The sequence below is a fragment of the Nesoenas mayeri genome (assembly GCF_963082525.1).
Source record: "Nesoenas mayeri genome assembly, chromosome: 2".
Classification (NCBI taxonomy): domain Eukaryota; kingdom Metazoa; phylum Chordata; class Aves; order Columbiformes; family Columbidae; genus Nesoenas; species Nesoenas mayeri.
The window spans coordinates 163,743,355-163,768,108 of NC_137543.1; the positions used below are offsets into that span (position 1 = coordinate 163,743,355).

Here is a 24,754-nt window from a genome sequence, read left to right on the forward strand (position 1 = left end):
GGAATGAGCCGCACTATTCTGTGATTCCGTGAAAAGGGGGATTACTGATGAGTATGTTTATCATTTCTTTACTTATTGCTGAACTGCTCATGCAAGACCAAGCGAGTTTGAGGAGTTTAAGGGAAACAGCAGCATTGTTACCACGGGAGGCGCAGGTCTCTCCCTGCGCCGCTCTCCTCTCCTCATCCTCACCGCATCCGCACCCGTTTCGTAACCAGAAGATTTTCCTTTTCCAGAAAAGGTCCGATTAATCCAAGATTAGCCCTTGTAGCAGCCGCGGCGGCGGCAGGAGAACGCCGCCCTAACACCAGCTGCGGCGCGGCTCTACAAGAGAAAATGCACAATATAATCAGCCTTACCCTATTTTCAGTGATGGGACTGAAACGGAAGAAGATTAAAGAGCCGAGGCCTTGAGCTCCCACCAGAGCCACATCAGGCAAGTTTTGAACTCCCAGGTCCATATTTATTTAGCCGACTGATCCATATGAAAGATAAATTCCTATTATTAAGTGCAATAATTAACCCGATCTAGCAAAAAAGTGGTGATAAGGTGTTTAGGCCAAGCTTAACTTTGGTGTGTGTTTTGCAGCGCTGTGATTTGGTTTACTGCTCTTTGACAAGTCTCTCAAGCACCCGCGGCACAGAAACTCCATGGAACGGGTCCCTGCACAGACCCTGGAACCGGGGGCAGCAAGGAGAGAATCCACAGGCTGGCTGAGGAGATACAGGGGGAGGGGAAAAGGGAAAGGGAAAGGAAAAAGGAAAAGGAAAATGAAAAGGAAAAGGAAAAGGAAAAAGGAAAGAGAAAAGAGGAAAAAGGAAAAGGAAAAAGGAAAAGGAAAAAGGAAAAGGAAAAGGAAAAAAGGAAAACAAGACAAAAAGAAAAAAAGGGAAAAAGGGAAAAGAAGGAAAAAAGGGAAAAAGGGAAAAGAAGAAAAAAAGAAAAAAAGAAAAAAGGAAAAAAGGGAAAAGGGGAAAAAGGGAAAAAAGAAAAAAGGAAAAAGGAAAAAGGAAAAAGGGAAAAAGGAAAAAAGGAAAAAGGAAAAAGGGAAAAAGGAAAAAAGGAAGAAAAGGGGGAAAAGGGAAAAGAGAAAAAAGTAGAAAAAAATAAAAAGGAAAAAAGGGGAAAAAAGGTAAAAAGGGGAAAAAGGAAAAAGGGGAAAAAGGAAAAAAGGGAAAAAGGAAAAAGGAAAAAAAGGAGGAAAAAGAGAAAAAAAGAGGAAAGAAGAGGAAAAAAGAGGAAAAAGGTAAAAAAGAGGAAAAAGGTAAAAAAGAGGAAAAAGGAAAAAAAGAGGAAAAAGGAAAAGGGGAAAAAAGAGAAAAAAAGGGAAGAAGGAAAAAGGAAAAAGAAAAAATAGAGATGAGACAAGAGATGAGAGAAGGAGGGAAGGAGACAAGGAGACAAGGAGACAAGGAGACAAGGAGAGAAGGAGAGAAGGAGAGCAAGAGCAAAGAGGCCGAGGCGGGAGCAGCCGCTGGCCCCGGCAGCGCGGGCGGGAGCTGCGGGAGCTGCGGGAGCTGCGGGAGCTGCGGGAGCTGAGGCACTGGGCGGAGCTGCAGCCCCGGGCGTGCGGGAGCAGCGCGGGAGCAGCGCGGGAGCAGAGCGGGAGCAGCGCGGGAGCAGAGCGGGAGCGGGGCGGGAGCGGGGCGGGAGCAGCGCGGGAGCAGAGCGGGAGCGGGGCGGGAGCGGGGCGGGAGCAGCGCGGGAGCAGAGCGGGAGCAGAGCGGGAGCAGCGCGGGAGCAGAGCGGGAGCAGAGCGGGTGCGGAGCGGGAGCGGGGCGGGAGCGGGGCGGGAGCGGGGCGGGAGCGGGGCGGGAGCAGCGCGGGAGCAGAGCGGGAGCAGCGCGGGAGCGGAGCGGGTGCGGAGCGGGAGCGGGGCGGGAGCGGGGCGGGAGCGGGGCGGGAGCAGAGCGGGAGCAGAGCGGAGCCCCGTGTTCCCGCAGCACCCCCTGTGCAAAACCCGCGGGATCCACAGAAAGCGAGTTGGGAGAAGCGGCCCCGAGCGGGTTCAGCGCCCGGGGGCGAGCACAGGGCCGCGCTGCGCCCGCTCCGCTCCGCACGCCCCGTCCCGCGCACAGCCGCTGCTGCTCGCAGTGCACAGGAACACACGAAACGCGAGGCAGAAGCTCCAAAGCTCATGGCTTGAGTACTTTCAGTAACAGGGACTTGCTGAGGAAATCCACGCCGTGTAAGAACACGTGAATTCCCAGCTGGCAGGTGCTTGCTGGGGTGCCTGAAACACACCACAAAAACCAAAGGCTTTGCATTGCCATTTTTAGACCTCACTAAGCTGTCCATAGACTCCTCGACACATGTACCACTCCATTACAAGCTTTTGGATTTCCTGTTTGTATCAGGATACGTTCCAGTTTCAAGCCAAAGTTACAAAGAAAAAAGCGAAAAGCCAAAGTAGCGGGTTGCTGGGAAAACACCCATTGGGAGTGAACTTCACGAATTTCCCAAATTTCCAATTTTGGCTTTTAGCTGAACCAACTCCAGCACCTCCTGTCCTCCCTGTGTCACCAGACTTTGGGAACCCAGAGTGATATTTGGTAGGAAACTGCGAAAAGATGCACATCACAGAATCCCAGTGTCAGGGATTGGGAGGACCCTGGAAAGCTCACCCAGTGCAATCCCCCCATGGAGCAGGAACACCCAGATGAGGTTACACAGGAAGGTGTCCAGGCGGGTTGGAATGTCTGCACAGAAGGAGACTCCACAACCCCCCTGGGCAGCCTGGGCCAGGCTCTGACACCCTCACCCCAACAAGTTGCTTCTCATATTCAAGTGGAACCTCCTGTGTTCCAGTTTGCACCCACTGCCCCTTGTCCTGTCCCTGGTTGTCACCAGCAGAGCCTGGCTCCATCCTCCTGACACTGCCCCCTTCCATATTGATCCCCAGCAATGAGTCCCCCCTCAGTGTCCTCTTGTCCAGCTCCAGAGCCCCAGCTCCCTCAGCCTTTCCTCACACGGGAGATGCTCCACTCCCTGCAGCATCTTGGTGGCTGCGCTGGACTCTCTGCAGCAGTTCCCTGTCCTGCTGGAACTGAGGGGCCACAGCTGGACACCATATTCCAGGTGTGGTCTCCCCAGGGCAGAGCAGAGGGGCAGGAGAACCTCTCTGACCTACTGACCACCCCCTTCTAACCCACCCCAGGTCCCATTGGCTTCCTGGCCACAAGGGCCCAGCGCTGGCTCATGGTCACCCTGCTGTCCCCAGGACCCCCAGCTCCCTTTCCCCTACGCTGCTCTCCAACAGCTCATTCCCCAACTCACACTGAACCTGGGGTTGTTCCTGCCCAGACTCAAGACTCTACACTTGCCCTTGTTCTATTTCATTACGTTCCTCCTGTCCCTGGGAACGGCTGCAGCTCAGCACGCTGAGCGGCTCCGGGAGCTGTGCGGGACACGCGGGCTTTGCAAAGCTCCACTTTCCCCCGAGCCGCTTATACAACCACATAAGCTGATTTGGTGCAAGCAGCAAACAAGACTACAGCGCGGCGGGAAAGCTCCTTGAGCACGTCATTTAACGCACGCCACAAAGCAGCCTGCGCTGGGAAAACCCCATTTTGGGGCCTAATGGGCATTTCGGGGCAGGCGGGCTGAGGTTGGTCCGATCCATACCCCCTGTGCGCCAAGGGGCAGCGAGTTCCATCAGGAACCAACGCCAACCCTGCTCCTCCTCCCAACAACCACCCGAAGCATCACAAGCGATGCCCGTATTCCATTCCACAGTAACGCCACACTACTGCCTCAGTCTAAGCGTTACATTCCTCACAGCGCCTGGCTTTGCTTTCTTCTTGCTGTTTGCACGTTTTTGCTCATGGGTTTTTTGGGTTTAATGTTTTTGTGGGGCTCTTATTTCATTTCTTTTCCATCGTGCTACGGTTTGGTGCAAAAGTGCCCAGGAAAAGGACATCTTGCCTAGTTATTATGGAAAATCCCCCGCTTTAAATCCATCTGACAAAGCAAAGAATAACATCAAAGTTGTAAAAGTAGTGCATTGTTTTTATGTAAAAATGATTCAAGATGAAAACTGTTCTGTATTAACCACATTTTTCTACCCGTGTGCAGTGTCCTGTCAGCCCTCATGTTACCGGTTCCATCAGCAATAAAAGGGAAATCCAGGGGGTGTTGCTATTTTCAGTCTGAGGCGGTTTCTCTGCACTCTGGGAGACACCAACAGGGGGGCGGGCGGATGTTTTGACTCTATTTTAAGAGATTCAAGAATTTAGGCCTAAGCAGAGTTCATAAAAACGGGAAAATGTAACATCGCGAGTGCTCAAAACCTCTGTCCCCTCACCCATCAGACACGGCTCCCCAGCCCAAAACACCCCCAGCCATTTCCTCCCTGCCTGTTGTACTGGGGAAAGCCGCAAAGCTGCGTTTAGCAAAACACTCATTAGAAAAGAACTGAAAATACTGATAGAGGGGAGCGCTGAGTGCTCCGGTGACATCCGCGTGTGCCACAAGCAGCTGCCTTCACCCCATTCAAGACACCAGATAATACTTGTTTTAGGGGTAGAACTGAGTTTACAAAGTGTGCCCAGGCTCAGAATTCCTTCTTTTAAGCCGCTTGCCCTTCAGAAGTTATTTGTCTGTAACACATACGCAGACTCGTAACGGGCAAGTTCACGGTGAGGAAGCTCAAGCTGCCCAAACGAGGTGTCGGGGACAGGGAGAAGTGCTTGTCATTTGTGACAAGTGACAAAGCCTGTGCCGGGATCCCTACACGGCACGGCCGAGGATGCCGGCTCCATGCCCATCTGAAAACACAGCGTTTGGGTGCCCTTCGGAGGCAGGAGAGCCCAATTGAGCAGAATAGAGCCGCTCACACCGCACGGGAATTCCCCAAAGGATTGCGCATTTGAGGCAGACCCAATCTCAACCAGAAATAAGGGTTGTAAAGGTTTTGGTTTTTTCAGTACTAGTAGGAACTATATAGAACTTACCCCAAGAGAACAGATTATTCAGAGCTTCCAGGTGATGACAGAAATCAAAATCAGGTATCTATGGCAAAAAGAAGTTGTTTGTCTGGCATGGAGCTGGTTGCCCGAGGGCACCTGTGCTGCGGGGGTCCTGTCTAATCCAGGGGTCCACTGCAACACACAGCTCATCTCCACCAAAACTGTCCGTCGTGAAGCAAGCTGCTGTCTGCATCAGCTGCTTCCTCCTGCACACAAACGCTTTTCCCCTGTTCAGCCTTCCAGAGCACTTCAAGAAGTTATCTTCACGGTATGAGAGACCCACAGTCATTGGAAGGTGCAGGTGGAAGCGGCGTTCACAGTATCACAGTATCACAGTATGTTTGGGATTGGAAGGGACCTGGAAAGCTCATCCAGTGCAATCCCGCCATGGAGCAGGAACACCCAGATGAGGTTACACAGGAAGGTGTCCAGGCGGGTTGGAATGTCTGCACAGAAGGAGACTCCACAACCCCCTGGGCAGCGTGGGCCAGGCTCTGCCACCCTCACCGTGTCAAAGGCTTTGCTGAAGTCAAGGTAGACCACGTCCACCGCTCTGCCATCATCCATCCACCTTGTTACGTTCTCATAAAAGGCTCTGAGGTTGGTCAAGCACGACTTCCCCTTGGTGAAGCCATGCTGACTGCCCCTCATAACCCTCTTATCCTTGATATGCCTTGAGATGGCACCAAGGACAAGCTGTTCCATTACTTTCCCAGGGACAGAGGTGAGGCTGACCGGTCTATAATTACCCGGGTCCTCCTTCTTGCCCTTTTTGAAGACTGGAGTGACATCTGCTTTCCTCTAACCCATTCAGACCGGAATGTCCACCAGAATGGCTGGAGTTCTAACACAGCTCAGAAGGCCAGCAGCACGAGTGGCGGCTGCGGGCCGTGCTCCCCGCTGCGCTCAACACGCACCCACTACATCACCCCCACCCGAAAGGGACCGTCCAGCCCGCCCAGGCTGGGAGAGCACGAGCCCCCAGCACCCACAGCCCTGCAATGCAACGCACAAACGCGCCGGATTGCCAAACCAGCTGCTGCCAACCCCGCCGGGCGCTCCGAGCGGCGACGCCGGAGCAGCTCACCATTCACCGGGGGGAGCTCGAGTCTCCAGCGGCTCCGTCCAACCAACACGTGGCCAAACAGACGAGCTGCACTAACAAAGGGCACGTTGGAGTGACAGATCGAGCCCCTTTGTCCCCTGACACCCCCACTCTCTGACCCCCAGATCACAACACCCACCTTCACTTCCCCCATCACAGCCTCAAAATACCCCCCCTGAAAGATCAAACAGCCACCAAACCCCTTTGTCACCCCTCCAAAGAGCTCCGTGAGCTCCTGAATTTTTCAGTTTGCTGCTTTTTTAGAGGGAGCAGCAGAAAAGGCGACTTGTCCCGCAGGGCGGGCTGCAGAGCCAGCCCCCCCAGGCTCCAGAGCCACTAAAGCCTTCAGAAATAACAGCACCTTGTAACTCGCACCCAGCTCAGCCAGCCCAGCCCCCTCCTGATTCCTTCTCCTCTGCCCATTCCCCACCATGTGAAAGAATTTCCTTTTTAACATATTAAATACATCAACTAAACCAATTGTTTACAGACACGTTTCCAAACATCTGTGCAGACAGCACGGGATTCCCGTTTAAGGCAGAAGTAACAGCAGAGCGGTTAATCGAGCACATGCAGATATTAATTACAGTATTAATTACACGTATTAACTGCAACCAGGCAGATTCTCACCACAGGACAAGTATCGAGAGTTAGTTGGAGATGTTTATTAGGGTGATTTATTCCACAGCATTACACAGCGTCACATCGTACAGAGCATTGGGACCTGGGAAAGGCCACAAGTGACAACATACGCACAGGAGGTTCCCGTGTGCTCTGAGAGTGTTTCCTATGGCCTTCCAGGTTTGGCTCACACAAGGTTCAAGGAGAGGAACACATTTGGCCACCTGGCTTTCCGAGAATCAAAACTGGAAATGAAAGATGCGCTCCTGCAGATCCATTTACTTACTGCAGGTTCATGCGCTGCACTGAACTGTTGGCAAGATAGAGGAGCGATAAAAGACACAGCGCTCCACGCTGAGCCCCCAGCATCCCCTGCCTCTCACTCAGCCTCCCAGGACAGGAATGCCACGTTTCTGCCCCAAAACAAGCAAAATGTGCCACGTGGCGGAGCTTTTGGTGAGGAACAACCACCCTCCTTCCTCCTCTATGTACCAATTCACAAACCTGATGACATTGAAAATAAAATGTGGGCAGGAAAAGCAAAAAGTAGCAGAGGAATAGGATGAACATTGATGTGAGCAGCGGGGACGGTGATCGGACCCCGCATGCCCTTTGCTTTGGTAGCTCCCCCACCCCTCCAAAAACAGCCACAAGAAACTCCTCTCCAGCCCGTACTTTAAAGCACTATTGCATTTCAATAACATAAGAAACTCCTCTCCAGCTCCTACTTTAAAGCATCATTGCACTTCAATAACATAAGAAACTCCTCTCCAGCCTGTACTTTAAAGCATCATTGCATTTCAATAACATAAAGCACGTGCAGGGGTTGGGGGAAGCAAGTCTGATATTCAGTGAACCTGTTATTCCACCTGAAAAGTTCTCTCTAGTTACTCTATTTCGAGGGCAGAAACAGTCAATCCCGCTTAAGGCAAAAGGTGAGAAAAACGGACGCGTGGAAGCGAGTTCCAACGCCTCCACGCTCACCATCGTGCTGGTTTGCTCCCTAATCAACCATGTTAAAAACAAAGGCTACAAAGAGGTCTTGAAAAATAAAGCCAAGAACAGAACAATCTCCTTTTATAGCGACAAAGGCCAAATCCCCCCATGGGAGGTGGAGGCTCCCACGTGGTTTGATTTATTGCCAATAAAGCCAGCAGGACAGCGGGGAATCTGTCCCAGCGCGGAGCCCGAGTGCCGGTGACACGATGGCTGTGTCCCACGGGGAAATGCTGCTTGTGTGGGGACCCTGGGACACTGGGGGTGGTGGCTCTGCTGGGCAACCGGCATTTCTCAGAAAGGACAATCACCACCCTCCTTGTGCAGAAACTGGCACCAGAAGGATGGCAGCCGCTAACGAGGCTTTGAATGGCGGGGAACGCAATTAATTGGCACCCAATTAAGAAAACAAAAGGCTCCAGTCCCCATGCGCATCACCGAACCATGGCAGCAGCTCCGGCCGCCTGCGCCCTGGGTGGGGAGCACCTCAGGATAAAAACATACCAAAATCAAGGTTGGATAGGTCGCTATTCGAAGGAGAGCCTCAAAGAAAACCCTCTGGTAGCGTGAGCAGTTTTCATTCAAAGTGCAATGTTCTTCCACTAAGTCTTGAGTATGGTGATGTAGTGAAGGGCGCCAGCAGAGCATCAGGAATATTCAGGTGCAAGCTACTCTCTTCACAATGAAAAGAGATCAGCTTTAGGCAAGTGAGGGGCTTCCCCTGCTAGCTTTGGCAACGTGGGAATCACGGCCGACCTTACGCTGCATCTGGGTCCAAATAAACCCTGTGCTCTCAGCAGGTGGTGTAGGCAAATACCTTTAGCTGCTCAACACAATGACCCCCAAAACAAAATATCGGCTCATCCACATCAACCCGGGCTGAGCTCGTCTCATGCAAAATACTAAGCGGCCTCTCTAAATGATTTCCATCTTTCACATTTTATCTGTCGAACCAACGCTTTTGTGTCTGGAAAGCTGGGCAGCCCTATGGAGACAGCAGGAATTGCAACGCATTTGCTGACCTCTTGTAGCTCCGTTGGAGGCTAAAACAGGCCCTTTCGTGTTGCTGGAAACTGCTGGAATTACGTGAGCAGAGATCTGAAGCCTACATCCTTTGTCTCTCTCTGTTTCGGAAGGGATGGATTATTTTTCACGCAGGTAAAGCTTCATCCAAGGCTGCCATTAGCAAAATGAACCAGAGGCCATTTCTGCCTTCCTTGGCAGGTCTGCAGGGGCAAAGCGCCTTCCCGAGCCGGGACCTTGCGCTTGGTTGTTTCCTTTGCACTCCCACTTAACGGCAAGTGCTCGAAGCCCATAATCCATCCCTCACAAACCAGAGACAACCTGCGGGTACCTCAGCAAACACAGCTTTTCCTAATGGGTTTCTCAAGTCTGTGTAACCAGCGCTCTGGTGCAAAAACACCCGTTTCGAAGACAACGCTATTAAAGAGAGAATCCCGCCGTGCGAGGGTTTGGAAGCAGCAGGGGCAGGGCAGGTACAGCTCTACGAGGCCGCGGTGAGTTCAGGGAGCAGGGAAGGAGCTGCAGTCACGCTGGGCCCATCCGCTCAGAAGCACAACCTTTAGGTTCCACACCAAACCCGCTGTCACAAAGCATCCACGGAAAAGGCTACGAGTTAAATCTAAAAGCGGTTGAACCAAAGTGTGGAGCCGTAGCTGCAGTTTGCGAACGGTGCAGTTTAGACCCAGGGTGCGTTTGTGCTCACACAAGGCCGGGGAGGTTTCAACAAGCACCGCAGGGCGGAGGGAGCAGGAGAAGGGCTGGTCGGCCGCCAGCACCGCTGCCCTGCGGCTTCTTCTACGCGCAAAGTCCGAGGACGGAAAGCAAGAGCTCTGGAAAATGCTGCAGGTTTTAGGAGTGCAATGGCAGGTAGAAAAGGACACTGGTCTCGTGTCAGTGGCAGCCCCAGTGTTAGGAGACAGTCTAGGCTTCTAGGAGGAGAAAATAGAAGAGAGGAGAAGAAGGAGGAGAGGGAAAGGGGATGGGGAAAGGGGCAGAAAAGCGCAGGTCGTTAGTAAACATGAACATTCAGGTAGCACACTGCACAACAAGCAACGCTGCACCTCGTGCAGCCAGGAGATTTGCCGAGAGCCACGCTGGAGACACGGGAATTCTGCTTTAGAAGGCTCTGAAAATCCAGCCCGGTTGTGCCACACGCAGGACGAGCCACGACAAACCCAGGTTAGCGCCAAACCGCCGCCAAGAGAGCGGCGGCTCAGGACACCGCTCCAAAGCACAATATGCACTGGAAACAGTGACCGGTGTCAGTGTGACCTGGGGTTCTTGTGACCTGGGGTTCTTGTGATGCGAGAAGGACAAGCTGGGGCACTATGAACAGCACTACTTCCCCAGGTCGCTTCTCATCGGCCAGCAGGACAAGGAGCAGGGCTGCGATTAAACCATCTCGGCAGCCTTGATGGATTTCTTTCCAGAATGTTTTCTGTTTCAATATAGGATTCCTTTGAACTCTAGGCAAATATCCTGCAATAAGAGTTGCACACGTTGCACCGTTTGAAAATCACGCGTGTTTTTTTGCTTTAATCCTGCTGTTGGACTTTTCCTGGACTTTTTCCGTCCAGAGGCTGCGCCAGCCGCTCCTCCATTTCTCCTTATAAGGAAGAGCAGAATTCACAGAGTTTCAGTCTATGTGCTCAGCACCCAGGGCAGAGCTCCCGCTCTGGAGATCTCCAATTCTCAAACCCCCCCCCAAAAAACCAACCAAGCACTCGCCACGTGCCTGAGCTCTGCAGAGAACCAGCAGGCTCACTCCGGCTCAGCAGAAGGTTTGAATCCCCAATGTAAAGTCAACCGTTCACGTGTTCCCTTTCCCGCCTGAAATACCGAACTGGACCCGGCTCTGCAGCAACGGGTTAAATTCATCACTCTTATGATAAAAACAATGCAATGGTCAGCAGAGGGTTTTGCCCCCATGACGTGGGTTCTGGGTGATGCTGTCTCTGCATTAAGGGTCCGTGGGAGCTCAGGCTGCCAAGCCAGCACTAACATCTCAGTCCGGACTAACTCCAGCCTCTGCACACACATGTGCCAGATGGCTGGAGATGAAGCTGCATGTAATAAAACATCAACAAGTCATCACCTGTTTTGTTTGACAGCTGAAAACTCCGTGTAGCAATGCTGCCTGGGACCCAGGCTGGAGTGATACGCAGAGATTTGTGTTTTCAAACAGCTCAACTGCGTCTCTCCCCAAGACTCCCCTGCAGCCTGGTTCAGAGCCCCCCCAGCCGCAGCTCTGTTTTCCAAAGCTGCTCTGTGGCTCTTAACGCTGACTTTTGTAGCAAAAAGCTGGTGTCCGTGAGCATTACCTTGCTTGGTCCTCTCTCAGCTACTCCCGTTTCCCACCTCTGCACACCCAGAAGAGCCAGATGAGGGCATAGATCTGGCTGAAGAGAAATAAGCCAGGCCTAAAGTTGAAGGTGGCTTAGGGTCAGGGACTAAGGGCATCAACTGCTCTTCAACTCGGGGAAAACTTCTGTCCCCTGAGCAAACTCCTTCTGTCTCCCTTACCCTGGGGTGGAGGAGCACGGGTATTTCAGGTATGCCATGGAGGGGGTGGGCAGAGAAAGTCCATGAAACAGTTGTGTTGTATAAAAGTTGTTATTGCGAATAACCTAATTAACGCGCTGTCTGGGACTCCTCATCCTCTGACACGCTGCTCCTATCACTTTGATGTCACTTCTAGACAGCCCTGAACAGGAAAAGAAATGCAGCTCTGCCCCACAAAGAGGGAATACATGAATAAATCAAAAAGCTTCAGACACATGAAAGCACCTTTGATCAAAGCTGTTAGCATTTAGTGTGCGAAGAGTTAAACCATAGGAAGCTACTAGAAAGTAAATAACAAGAATATTTTTAAACACAATTCAGTAGTTCAATTTTTTAAATCCCAGTGCATTTAGTTAGTCATACCTGGGCTATCATAAATCCGATTTTATTGCTACCTCCTTCTAGTTATATGTATTAAAAAGGGAAAAAAAAGAGATTAATTATCCTTAGGAAGGTTCAGAAGCGTTCCTAAATTATAAATTAAGGAAGATGCATGGGCTGCTTTTGATCAGATTGACAATGGCAAACTTAACACAAAGATCAATTCTTATATTCCCATCCTCGACAAGAACGTGAAACTCGCTCACACTCTAAACAGAATTAGAGCAAAGAAGCTGTTTCATTAATTCACCACTGTCTTTATGCAGCATTATCTCCTAGATTTCCTTTTCCCGGGGCCGCGGGGCCGGAGCAGCAGGGATGTTAACGCTGGGGACACAGGGCCGGAGCAGCAGGGATGTTAATGCTGGGACTGCAGGGCCAGAGCAGCAGGGATGTTAATGCTGGGGACACAGGACCGGAGCAGCAGGGATGTTAATGCTGGGACCACAGGGCCGGAGCAGCAGGGATGTTAATGCTGGGGACACAGGGCCGGAGCAGCAGGGATGTTAATGCTGGGGCCGTGGGGCCGGAGCAGCAGGGATGTTAATGCTGGGGACACAGGACCGGAGCAGCAGGGATGTTAATGCTGGGGCCGCGAGGCTGGAGCAGCAGGGATGTTAATGCTGGGACCGCAGGGCTGGAGCAGCAGGGATGTTAATGCTGGGACCGCAGGGCTGGAGCAGCAGGGATGTTAATGCTGGGACCGCAGGGCTGGAGCAGCAGGGATGTTAATGCTGGGACCAGCAGCCTCACCGTGACCCGCACTGCTCAGCCTGAGCGGGACACCGGGAAAGAGAGAGCACACCAACAGCTCTTCCCGGTGCCAGGAGGAGCGGCCACTTGGGAGCACTGGATCGTGCAGGAAAGGAACACGCAAAGCCAAACCACCCAGCCGCTGGGTCCTGCGCTGCCCCGGTCCGAAACCCAGCTCCCATCAGAAAGGGGAGCTGCTTTTATCCTTAAATGCAGGTGCTGCAAGAAGATGAACTCCAGCGTGTGTCAGGATGACTGGAAAGACGAATTGTTTTCCAGATTCCTCACAAGTCTGAAATATTGCTCCACAAGTTCCTTGCTGACCAGGCTCTCCTAACGCTATTTGAAGAAGGTTCAGAAAGCCCCCATTTTCAGCTTTGACAGCGCTAACGCAAGTACTAGAGCAAATACAAGGGGTGGCAGGACAAGGGGTGATGGCTTTAAATCGAAAGAGGGGAGACTGAGATCAGACCTACAGAGGAAATTCTTCACCAGTGTGGTTGCGGTTAAGAGGCAGTGAATGAACAAACGCATCAAGGGCTGGCGCAGGGCAGGAGGAACGTCCCCGCCGGGCTCCTGAGCATGGGCTGGGGTGCAGATCAGCTCTGAGTATTGTGGAGTCGCTGCAAAACCAGCTGGGCACCGGTGCCCAGGCGGTGCCTTCCCAGCACGGCCCGTGGGTGACGCCTGCAGTGTCTTCTGAGCAGGACTTCATGTGAACAAGCAACTTCAAACCCAAAACCAAAGTTCTATTGTATTTCAAATTCTTTGAAAAGGTCATTGAAAAAACCCAAGAACAACCCATGAAGAAATAGGAAGGTGCATTTTGTCACAATGAGGTTTTACTGGCTCAATAACAAGTAAAGAAGCTGACACGCTTCCTTCGGACACCGAGCACATACCTGGGCGGTGATCTTCTATTCCGTGGTCACCGTTTTCTACAACTGTTGGCCCAGAAGCTGAAGTGTCTGCAAGAAATCAAAGGAAACATCAGCACTGGGAGAAGTTAATCCAAAAATCAAAACCAACACTGTAATGTTATCAAACACAGAGAAGGGGTTATCCCCCCAGAATTATTTTTTAGACAAATTAAGGCACCTCCATGGCACCAAGTCAGCGCAATTTCAAACCACAGAGAAAGAGCTTTTCAATCACAGGAAATCCAGTCTGGCGGAGGAGACTCAGGGCAGAACAACCTGAAGCTCCTTTACCTATTCATATCACCACTCCAAGCTGAGCTTTCCTAAGGGCCAGCACTAGATCACTGCAACTCTGCATCTCCTTCAAGCAAAGAATAAATACATTCCAACGGGTCTGGCAGACGCGAGGCAAGAGCAGTTGACGCTGTTAACCCTGGCTTTAGTAAGGTTTTTGACAGCACCTCCTGTAATATGGTCCTAGACAAGCTGACAAAGCCCAGGGCAGAGCTGCGCCCAGCCAGGCCCCAGGTCCAGGTCACTAGCGGTGTCCCCAGCAAGTGGCACTGGGGACAACACTGGTTAATGTCTTCATTAGCAACCAGAATGATGGCGCAGAGCAAACCCTCACAGGTGTGCAGATGGTACCGAAACGGGAGGAGCGGTTGATACACCAGAGGCTTGTGATGCCGTCCAGGAGCTGCAGAGACGAGCAGAGAAGCATCTCATGACATCGAACAAACACCAAGTCCTGCACAAGGCAGATGAGCTGGGGCACACCCAGCTGGAACGCGGCTCTGCAGGAACAGCCCTTGGGGTCCCGGCGGCCAACAAGATGAACACGACCCAGCAACGTGTCCCTGCAGCAAAGATCAAGAGCAGCACGGGCTCCCGAGGCAGCGCGGGGCTGAGCATCCCCCAGCACAGCAGGGGAGCTGGGCAGCGCTGGGCTCCCAGCATGGGGACAGGGACCCACTGGAGAGAAGCCGGCGATGGGCCACGGAGGAGATGAGGGTCTGGAGGCTGAGAGACCCGGGAGGGCTCACCACGGGCATGGGGAGACTTGGGGGACGTGGACAAGCACCCCAAGGGAGGCTGGAAAGACACCCGAGGCTCAATCGTCACTGGAGTCCAGTGACAGGCACAAGTCAATTCCCCAGAACTTGTAAATATTGGTGCACTTTAGTCATGGCAAGTTTCCTTAAAACTGAGCAGTGCAGGGAAAAGGAGCTGGAGGTCCTGGGGACAGCAGGGTGACCATGAGCCAGCACTGGGCCCTTGTGGCCAGGAAGCCAATGGGACCTGGGGTGGGTTAGAAGGGGGTGGTCAGTAGGTCCGAGAGGTTCTCCTGCCCCTCTGCTCTGCCCTGGGGAGACCACACCTGGAATCTTGTGTCCAGCTGTGGCCCCTCAGTTCCAGCAGGACAGGGAACTGCTGCAGAGAGTCCAGCGCAGCCACCAAGATGCTGCAGGGAGTGGAGCATCTCCCGTGTGAGGAAAGGCTGAGGGAGCTGGGGCTCTGGAGCTGGACAAGAGGACACTGAGGGGGGACTCATTGCTGGGGATCAAGATGGAAAGGGGCAGTGTCAGGAGGATGGAGCCAGGCTCTGCTGGTGACAACCAGGGACAGGACAAGGGGCAATGGGTGCAAACTGGAACACAGGACGTTCCACTTGAATATGAGAAGCAACTTGTTGGGGTGAGGGTGTCAGAGCCTGGCCCAGGCTGCCCAGGGGGTTGTGGAGTCTCCTCCTGTGCAGACATTCCAACCCGCCTGGACACCTTCCTGTGTAACCTCATCTGGGTGTTCCTGCTCCATGGGGGGATTGCACTGGATGAGCTTTCCAGGTCCCTCCCATCCCTGACATTCTGGGATTCCATGTTAGAAAAAAGGACCAGAAGAGCTCGGCTGCAGCTCTGAGACACATCACTACAGCTGATACCAGGGGGATTTACAGCAGGGTGCCTGAGGGTGCACGACCAGCGATGCCAACAAATAGCATATGAGATACTGGCCATCAGGAGACTGAGTGTCTCTCTTTCTGCCATTGCCAGAGGAAGCTTTAAGAAGGTTTACAGACGGAGCTTGGAAAGCACGGCAGTGATCCCAGCCCTGGTGAGTGTGGCAGTGCTTTGGAACTACAGAGCTGGCTCTGAGCTCGGCTTTGCCGGCTGCTCGGCAGGTGCCCGGCATAGCCACGCTGCCCCTCGCTCACTCTGCCCACGTGTGCGATGTTTTCTGAAAATGCCGCTTGGAAACCATCTTTGGGAACAATTTAGGAATTTAATCAACAGAACATATATTTTTTAAAGCGCGCTTTTTGTTCTAGTCCTCAAACAGTTCTTCCTACTCGTCCACAGACGCCGGTGAAATTCCACAGACACCCCATAATCTCTGGAGCGGGCTGCTGAGGGCCGATAGCTGCAATTGCTTGGGCAAACTGCTGGAGGAATTCTCTTTATTTCCAACTCCTGCCTCTGAGATCAGCCCAAGGTCCTTCCAAAGGCAGCGCGCCGTGCGGGCCGGCAGCACGGCCTCCTGCAGACACAGCGGGGGAACGGCACACAGCCATGCACCTGCAGTGACTACAGCGTCAGCGCACCCGTCTTCAAATACTTTCCAATATCTTCTTAAACAAACTCTGCTCGTTTTCTAAGAATTTATCCCGATTTCCCAGTTGTGAAGTAGTGAAGAGAAGTCAGTGCAAGGGCAACGCTGAGCAGTGTTAGTGAAGAGCACCAAGCAGCAGGAGCTCCAGCAGCAGCTCAGCTCCTCGACCGTCAGTTCTGCTCAGTGTGGAGCACAGAAACCTCAGGGCAACGGCTTCAAAAAACCCTACAAGTCAATACAGTAAAATCGCTCCCCAAGAGCCGCACGTTCAGTACCCGGAGCTGCTGCTGCCCCTCCCTGGGCTGAAGCGGGTTTAAAACAGAGCTGCGTTCCCATTGCATTGACACAGTGCTCCAGGGCTCCATCCGAAGCTCGGTGGAGCCAAACGAAAGGCGTCCCAGTCGCTGCAGCGGCTCTTCCTGCTGGTTTATGGAGATGCAACACGAACTTGCCAGACAGCTCTAGGAAAACACACACCTACATCCTCCCGAGGAGCTGAAGACAGCCCAGGAATCCCTGGACCTGTTTCTTGGCAGTTAAACGCACCAGCTCCTCCTGCTGTCAGGCTTTACAAGGCCTGGGATTTACTGTGGCGGTACCACTGTCTCAACTGGGAGAGCTACTGCCCGTCACTGGGTCTACTGGGCAGTTCAAGGAAGGAAAAATGATGGTGATGGATGGATTGAGATACACTGGCTACACAGTATTACATCCAGGAGCCACGTAAGTCCTGCTTAAACTTCTGCTCTACAGTGAGGAAGCTGCTGCTTTGCCCAAGTGCGACAGCCATGAGTTTTCTTAAGTCCAGCTCAAAAGGGTGTCGTAACGCTGGCTTAACAGAGGCGGCTGGCGACGGAGCAGAGGCCGTGCAAGACGTCTCTACTCTGCACTCATGCAATGTATCTGGGGTCTGGGGGGGGATAATCAGCAGCCCCCACTAGCACGACCCACAAACCCACTCCCATTTCTTCAGTATTTAAACTGCGATTGAAACCTGGAGCGCAAGTTCTGTTTTAAGCCGGACAAAATGATGGCGTGCTGGTTTCAGCTTCGTTCGCGCCTGGTCACGGCACCTGTGCGGCCAATACAAAAGCCCTCCCCAAACATAAGCCAAGCCTAACAAACACGGTGGAGAGGAGAAAAGGGGTTTCGGCTTAACCTCATGGCTTCTCGACCACAAAGCACAAAACCATCCCTCCCGAGAAGCGCCACCTTGGGCCCCTACACTCACCCATTGGAAAAAACACAGTAAAACGTGTTGAAAATCCTACATTGGCTTCAATAGCGCAGGATTTGGGGTAAAGAAGCAGGTAAAAATGGTTTCCCTTTCCAGTTTTAGCTCTTTTGGAAGACGAGCTCCCAGCCAATCAGGTTAAATCGAACAGCTCCCGGGCATTAGCAGTTTTTAATGTTATGGCTCTGAATTTGGGCTCCTTTGGGGCAAATGCACGTATTTTGGTGACCTAGAGCGCGTGGGACAGCGCCCAGCGCTCCGCCCAGGGCCGAACTGCAGCAAACACCAACATGTCAAGATGCTGTAACTCCCTAATCCTCAGCACAATCACAAGATGGTATTTGCATCTGCCTAGTGGATCAAAGGATTGCTTTTATATAAACAAATTTAAGGCAGCGTTCGCTAAAGCGATAATCTCCAGCAAATGGTTGGTGCCAATATAATCCCCAGCAGCGACTGGGGGAGCAGAACCACAGCGGAGCACGTAGGGAGGATCGGGGGACACGGGGCAGAGCTGGACGGACCAGGCTCGTTCTGCCTGTTTCCCCATCCTGTCACACACTGTGTGTGCAAACACGGGCAGACGCAGCTTTGCCAAGGAGTTCAGACAAAAAAATCACGAGTGGGAACAAAATTGTTGATAAGCAGAGTGCCGTATAGTCTAAAAGCAGTCGGTAAGTGCTGAACAAGCAGCTTAAGGTATTTCAATATGTTTAAATATTCTGCCTGCAAACGGCTTGGGAGCAGCAGCCAAGCTCATCGTCGCCCAGTCACCAAATAAAGGCTCCGGCGCTGCGCTCGCCCTGCGGCACAAGGGCCGGTCCGTGCTCTGCAGCTTCCCCTTCCCACCAGGGCAATTACAGAGCAGTCAGAGCGAGCCCGGGCTGTGTTTGGGACGCCAGGGCTCCCGCAGCCCGGCCGCACGCATTGCCAAGCCAATGGCCATCCTCGTTTCCCCCTAGTCCGCCCTAGGAGGGGCATTATTTCCTTCAGAAAGAAAAAGCCAGATCTTGAACGTTCATCACCTCATCTGCTCACTGGCTGGTGGGACTGCATCCAGGGATGTTGGAGACTCCAAGCGAAGGTCACTGATGGAGCACAAACACTACCCGAGTGACACCAAATGCAAAGCAACAGAGCTACAAAAAGATTCGTTTTGCTTTGTGCACTGTAGCAACTGGATTAATTTCACCACTTCAGCTCATAAAACACGGGAAAAGCTTTTAGAACACTCTGGCTTATCAAGACAATCCTTAAGGCCCTCCCTTCTTTTAACTTTAGGGCAGGACTGGGGACAGAGAGCCTTGGGGAGGGAGAAGGTGGTTAATGTGTCATCTTAACAGCTTTCGCTGACTCTAATTCCCTCTGAAACACTGGGGTATATGGAACATTCTCCACCTTCAGCTTCGCATGTGACGAAGTGTTTACACTTGCTTTTGCCAAAGCAAAGCCTGCTGCCCTCTGCAAGCGGGGAGCTCACTGCTCCTGCACAACGGCAGACGGGAGGGAAACGCTGGCGCTGGGGCACTGGGGCTGTGTTTCTCCTCCCCAGCAGGATGCTCACTGCTCTATGATGCTCTGTGGTGTGGGGGCCCTGTTTCTCCTCCCCAGGAGGATGCTCAGTGCTCTAGGATGCTCTGTGGTGTGGGGGCCCTGTTTCTCCTCCCCAGCAGGATGCTCAGTGCTCTAGGATGCTCTGTGCTGTGGGGGCCCTGTTTCTCCTCCCCAGCAGGATGCTCAGTGCTCTATGATGTTCTGTGGTGTGGGGGCCCTGTTTCTCCTCCCCAGCAGGATGCTCAGTGCTCTATGATGTTCTGTGGTGTGGGGGCCCTGTTTCTCCTCCCCAGCAGGATGCTCAGTGCTCTATGATGTTCTGTGGTGTGGGGGCCCTGTTTCTCCTCCCCAGCAGGATGCTCAGTGCTCTATGATGCTCTGTGGTGTGGGGGCCCTGTTTCTCCTCCCCAGGAAGATGCTCAGTGCTCTAGGATGCTCTGTGGTGTCTGGGCTGTGTTTCTCCTCCCCAGGAGGATGCTCAGTGCTCTATGATGTTCTGTGGTGTGGGGGCCCTGTTTCTCCTCCCCAGCAGGATGCTCAGTGCTCTATGATGCTCTATGGTGTGGGGGCCCTGTTTCTCCTCCCCAGCAGGATGCTCAGTGCTCTATGATGCTCTGGGGCGCTGGGGCTGTGTTTCTCCTCCCCAGGAGGATGCTCAGTGCTCTGTGATGCTCTCGGTGTCTGTCCGGCAGCACCGGCAGTGCCAGTAGAGCCATCTCGTGGCAACACTTGTTCTTGAAACAGCCCCCAGGCCGCTGTCCGCCGCAAACCCAAGATCAGGCTCAGTGTTTGTTTCCCTACCAAAAACACGCAAGCAAAGTTAAGACCCGTCACCCGGTTTGTGAACAGAGCAAACGCAAGAATGCGGCACATGCTTTTCCTGTGTGCGGCAGTTTTGCTGCAGACCGAGCTTTGCACCCAGCTCCCCAATAATGACCCGATCAAACACTGCAGAAACAACACTGGTTCCCGCTTGAGCAGAATCGGATGGAAGCACAGGAATTTCAGCTGAAACTTGCTCCCAACACCCAGATTTCTCCTCCTTGGCCCTTTGGGATGCAAATCCCTTGCTCCATGTGAGCACCCCGACTAAAACCTCCGCAGCAGCCGCCGTGGCTTGAGTTGGAAGCTCCAGAGTCCCCTGGAACGTCCTCAAATGATGAGGACACAGCGCAAACCCAGATCACCCTCCAGCCTCACAGAAAACCCACAGTGTCCTGGATTAGCCCAGAATTTGCCAAATTATGCCGTTCAGACAGGTACTAGAAAGAGTAAAACCCCTTCAGTAAACCCTTCTTTTCTTAAGTTATGCCTTTCCAATGATATTTTCAAGTTAACTGTTATTAGAGCTTTATTCTAGGCTGAACTTGTAGGTGGTCGCACAAGTGCTCATCCCATCTCTCTCCTCTTCTCCATCTCTCTGCACTCCCATGGCTCACCCGGCTCCATCTGATCCCTAAGCTTGGCTCATCTGGCTCCTGGGTTTAGGAAGAAAAGTCAAACCAAACCCTGGGCAGAGCTGGAAGAGCCAGAGCCTGACGTGCTGTCTGGTGACACCTCTAGTGAGCGCGGGAGGCGATCGCGAGAGCAGAGGCCGCGCTGTCTGAACACAGCCCTGCCTTTTAACATCAATAAATTAACAAGCGGGGGCTGAAAAGCCTGATCCATTAAAGCTGCTCTTCTCCCTCTGGAAAACAAAGCTATTTGCAGGCAGATTTGGAGCCGGGGACACAGAACTCTTGCTGCCTTTCAACCAGGACTCCCCCCCCTAAAAACCTCAGTGTTACACTCAAAACGCCGCCTGAGAACAACGCCTGACACCCCGTTACATCTCACCCGGGCTCACTTATTCCATAGGCTTGATAAAAGCAAGAACATGAAGCTTTACTATGTTTTTTTAAAGTTATAAACACTGAAGAAAATTCAGAGGAGGCATAGGCATCCTTATCGCTTCAGTGAAAAACTGATTAGGTAAGTTAAGACATAACAGGATCTGCAGTGAATGAACACGGGTTTAAACTGCAGAACATGACAGCCCTTCCCCTCCCGGGGCAAGGAAAGCTGGGCAGGACTCTGCTATCCACTCCAGGCACGCAAGCTCTCCAGTTCCTGCAGCCGGGGTCTCGTTTGCAGCTTGCCAAAGATGTAGATAACGCTCCTCACTGCGCTCCAGCCCTCCCAAAAAAGGCAAAAACCAATGTCCGAAGCAAGAGAAGAAAGTGCATCCCTTGGCACGTGGGAGGAAAGGCGCTGTGCTCCCCACGCAGAGTCCGACCCGGAACCACCAGCGCTAATTACCCAGCAGCGGTCTCATTAAACCCGCTGCAAGAACCTACAGGCATTTGAAATGGCGAGTTGTGATGGGAACGTTCGAGGGACGCACGTCTGGGCCACACAACTCAAGGCGCTTGTGTTTCACACTGATATCAGGGTGGTAACACCAACTGAGAAATTCTGGTGCTGAGATGCTTTGGAATCTGTAACTTCCAGGACAAAGCATTATTTTAAACCATCCTTAAACCATATGCACAAGTGTTAACGAGTCTTCGTGTTTCTCTGTTACCCCACCTGTGCAACGCGAAAATATAAACCGCCTCCCACCAGTGGCACTAGAACTGAATACAACACACAGCTGAATGGACCAGAGCTCAGAATTCCGTCATCTCTTTCCCTGCTTCCATCCTTCCTCCTCTTTTATTACCGTGCAATGAACTCTGTTAGTGTGGAAAACTCAAAACTACGTTTTCTGTATGACAAGGCAGCTGACAGACTTCCAGACAACGCAAACAAGCGCCTTCAGCTACAGAAATCCTGGAGCCCTGGGGGTCCTGTTCATGCTGATGAGTGACCATGACATTAATAGTTCTTCTGCGCCTGCCGCTTTCATCAGCACTGATGAGCATCGAGATCAAGGCAAAACAAGAAACAAGCTTTCCTCTGAAAGAAGTCACCAGGTTACCTGTCCAGGAGCAAACATTCTTTCCTCTTACACAGCACAGATCAAGGCCAAAACATTAAAATAATGAAATAATCATTAAAGTGTTCCTTGTCATGAGCGACCTTGGCTGGGAGGGGACACAGAACTTCAACCGCTTACTGAGAGCAGCCAGCGGTGAGCCCAGAGCTGCCTGGATACTCAGCGAGGGGCAGTTTAAACCTCTCCTTTTTGTAAGCAGCTTCTGATAACGCTGTCAACGCTACTGAATACCACTGGGCTAGGGACGGTCCGAACCAGCAGAGACAGCACCACGTTCGCTGTCTGTGCGCATCACCAGGATACACACGCAGCAAGGAATCAGAGTAAGCCCCGTGGATGAGCAGAGAAACGAAGCTTCGCTGCCAATCCCCCAGCCCAAGGCTCACAACCAGCGCGGGCCTTACGCCTGGGGGCTGCTCTTACCCAGTGCTGACACCTGGTGCAGGTCTGGCACCGGAGATGAGAAGCGCCGCGCAGGATCAGCGCAGCCACGCTGCAGACACAGCAGCTTGCTCTCAGAAGCACAAGGCAGCCACAGAACATTACCCTAAATAACAGCGTCTCCTGGGGCCTGACAGCTCATTGTGCAGGCTGGAGGGCTGAACAGGACGCAGAGCCGAAAAGCCAGAAACAGGATTTGATCTCAACCTTTGCTTTTAAAATAAATATCTCAAGCCAGCAGCATCCAAAAGCCCTGTCCCAATGTGACAACGACCACATGCGTTGTGTGGAGCTTATGTGACACAGACGTTTGGTCTGTGCTTTAGACACTTACGTTCCACCTGAATACCGTCGTGGGCTTTGCTCTTTGGTTCCTGGCTCCCGGGTTTCGCATCGTCGTCGTCCAGCAGAGGCACGTAGTCTGTTTTATCTACTGTTTCTCCAACCACATCGTCGAATTTCTCGGCCTCCAGGGTGGCGATGAAGTCCCGTTTCACCTCCTCCTCGATCTCGGGGGGCGGCTCTGTCAGCGCGTCCGCCAGGCTGAGGTTGTGGTCCAGGTCAGCCATGCTTCAGCACCTCTGCGGCCTGCAACCAAGAGAGGAACACTTGAACGAGAGCCCTTTCCAGCTCATCCAGCGCTCGGTGCTGTCAGCCGTGCATGCCCTGTGCCACCACGCACCCACAAACACCTGCTGCAGGGCTCAGTGCTTCCCAGCTGGTTACAGCCCCCCACACCAGCACTGAAACAGAATCGTCTGCATCGGCTTTTATTGCGTGAACGTTGCATCTCATGTCACGTTTTATCAGAATCCTAAAACACTAAAAATGCAAAGGGCACAAACCCCACCTGAGGCGGATTCCTGCCCTGCCCCGAGTCTGTGGCTCAATCACAGACCCTCGGCGGCACAAGCACAAGTGACACGAGCCAATTTAGTTCCCAAGCCCGGCTCCCCCCAGCTCCCCCATGGAGATCAGGGTTCTGTAAGCTCTGCTCTATACATCCCTGAGCCCTTGGGAGGGGCCGCGAGCACGTTTATGTCCTCAGCAAACCTCGTTAATGCCGGCAAACCGGGGATTTGTGCTGGGAGATGAAGGTTTAATTATGCTTAATGAAGAAAAAAATATAGTAGAGTACACACTCTATATAAAGCTGAAAATCGGGAACATGAAGTAGAAAGAATCATCATCTACCTTTTCGTCCCTGATTTGTATCTCAACACCTGGCCCTGAAGAGAAAAGGCACCTGAACGGATTCATGTGTTCTGCAGCTCCGGCTTTCATGTTGGCGCAACATGACCCATCAACAATCACCTGGTTTTTCCTTTTGAAGTGATGATTAGGAACAGGCACCCATAAATACCGATGTGAATGTAAAGCAAAGCTGCACGAGGCAGCAGCCCCCACCGATCCCGACGACACAAGGGCGTTCTGCAGCTTTCCTTCCCAGCTGCGCCGGTCCGTGCTCTGTGTGGACAGCGCTATCGAATCGCAAATACATCCAAAGCTCTAGTGACACCTTTGAAACATCTGCGGAAAGTGTCTGGCCCAAACTACAACCCAAACCCACCAAGCGCCACCAGCATCTCAGCTGGCGCAGGAACAATTCCCACCGCCGCAGCAGGTTCAGAGCTCGACAACACATCCAGCGGAACAAGAGGACGCGAAGGAGCTTAAGCGACGTGACTCATCGTTTTACAGCCGATTCTCGCTCTGTTGGACAAGAACCACCACGCTACGTTCGGAAAAAAACAGAAATAATGCCAGAGCTCCAGAGCTGCGTATGTGAGGAGGCACAAGGCTGAAAACACAAGGGCACTTATGCGGGTGGGGCTGGAAAGGCCAAAGTTGGGGGGAGACATAGGCCCTCTTGTCCCTACACAAAGTGGGGACATGGCCCCTCTTGCCCCAACACAAAGCAGGGACACAGCCCCTCTTACCCCCAATATAAAGGGGAGACATGGCCCCTCTTGTCCCCAGTGCAAAGGGGGGACACAGGCCCTCTTGTCCCCAACACAAAGCAGGGGGACACGGCCCCTCTTGTCCCCAACACAAAGGCCCCTGGTCCTGTTAAGCCGGCAGCAGATCCGGCCCCACAGCCCCAGCGCGGCCAGAGTTCACATTCCCCACCACCAACGGCATCACCCGCCGATTGTTGTTCGGGAATCGCGAGTCCATGATGGAAACTGACGCAGTTAAATCTATTCCTTTTTTCTGTAACAATAAAGGGTTTCAAGACAGATCAGACTTCAAGCGGCAACTGCGGGTTTTGCTGTTGGGATAGAGGCATCGACGAGTCACCAGAGCGGGGTCTACAGGTGAAGGGGCTGGAGGTCCCAGCCCTTTGTGCGGGGTCGCGGTTGGATGGATGGTGGTTATTTAACAGCCATCCTTATACTGAAATGAGAGGTAACGTCCCTGCGTTTCTTTCAGATGCAGCCCCGGCCCCTTTTGAAGCCGCAACATCGCGCTGAGCACACGGCGCTGGCTCAGCCCCCCGCTGAGCTCCACCAGCCCCGTCAGTCACCGCACAGCTCTGGCCTGGGCATCGGCCGCTCGCTCCCAATGGGCTCTTAAGGAGCCAAGCTTTCAACCGCGGCCTCCCTCGCTTT

At 52.8% G+C, this 24,754-nt stretch overlaps 1 protein-coding gene across 1 annotated transcript in view; it reads right to left on the minus strand.

Moving 5' to 3' along the window:
• The window catches only part of MAP4 (microtubule associated protein 4), a gene marked incomplete at both ends in the record, with an annotated part of 104,740 nt that extends 82,029 nt beyond the window's left edge, over positions 1 to 22,711 (minus strand). The window contains 2 exons of the mRNA XM_080364245.1: positions 13,312 to 13,377; positions 22,477 to 22,711. Coding sequence (XP_080220371.1) covers positions 13,312 to 13,377; positions 22,477 to 22,711 — 301 coding nt within the window. The remainder of the gene's footprint in view (positions 1 to 13,311; positions 13,378 to 22,476) is intronic.
• Between the last annotated feature and the right edge of the window lie 2,043 nt (positions 22,712 to 24,754).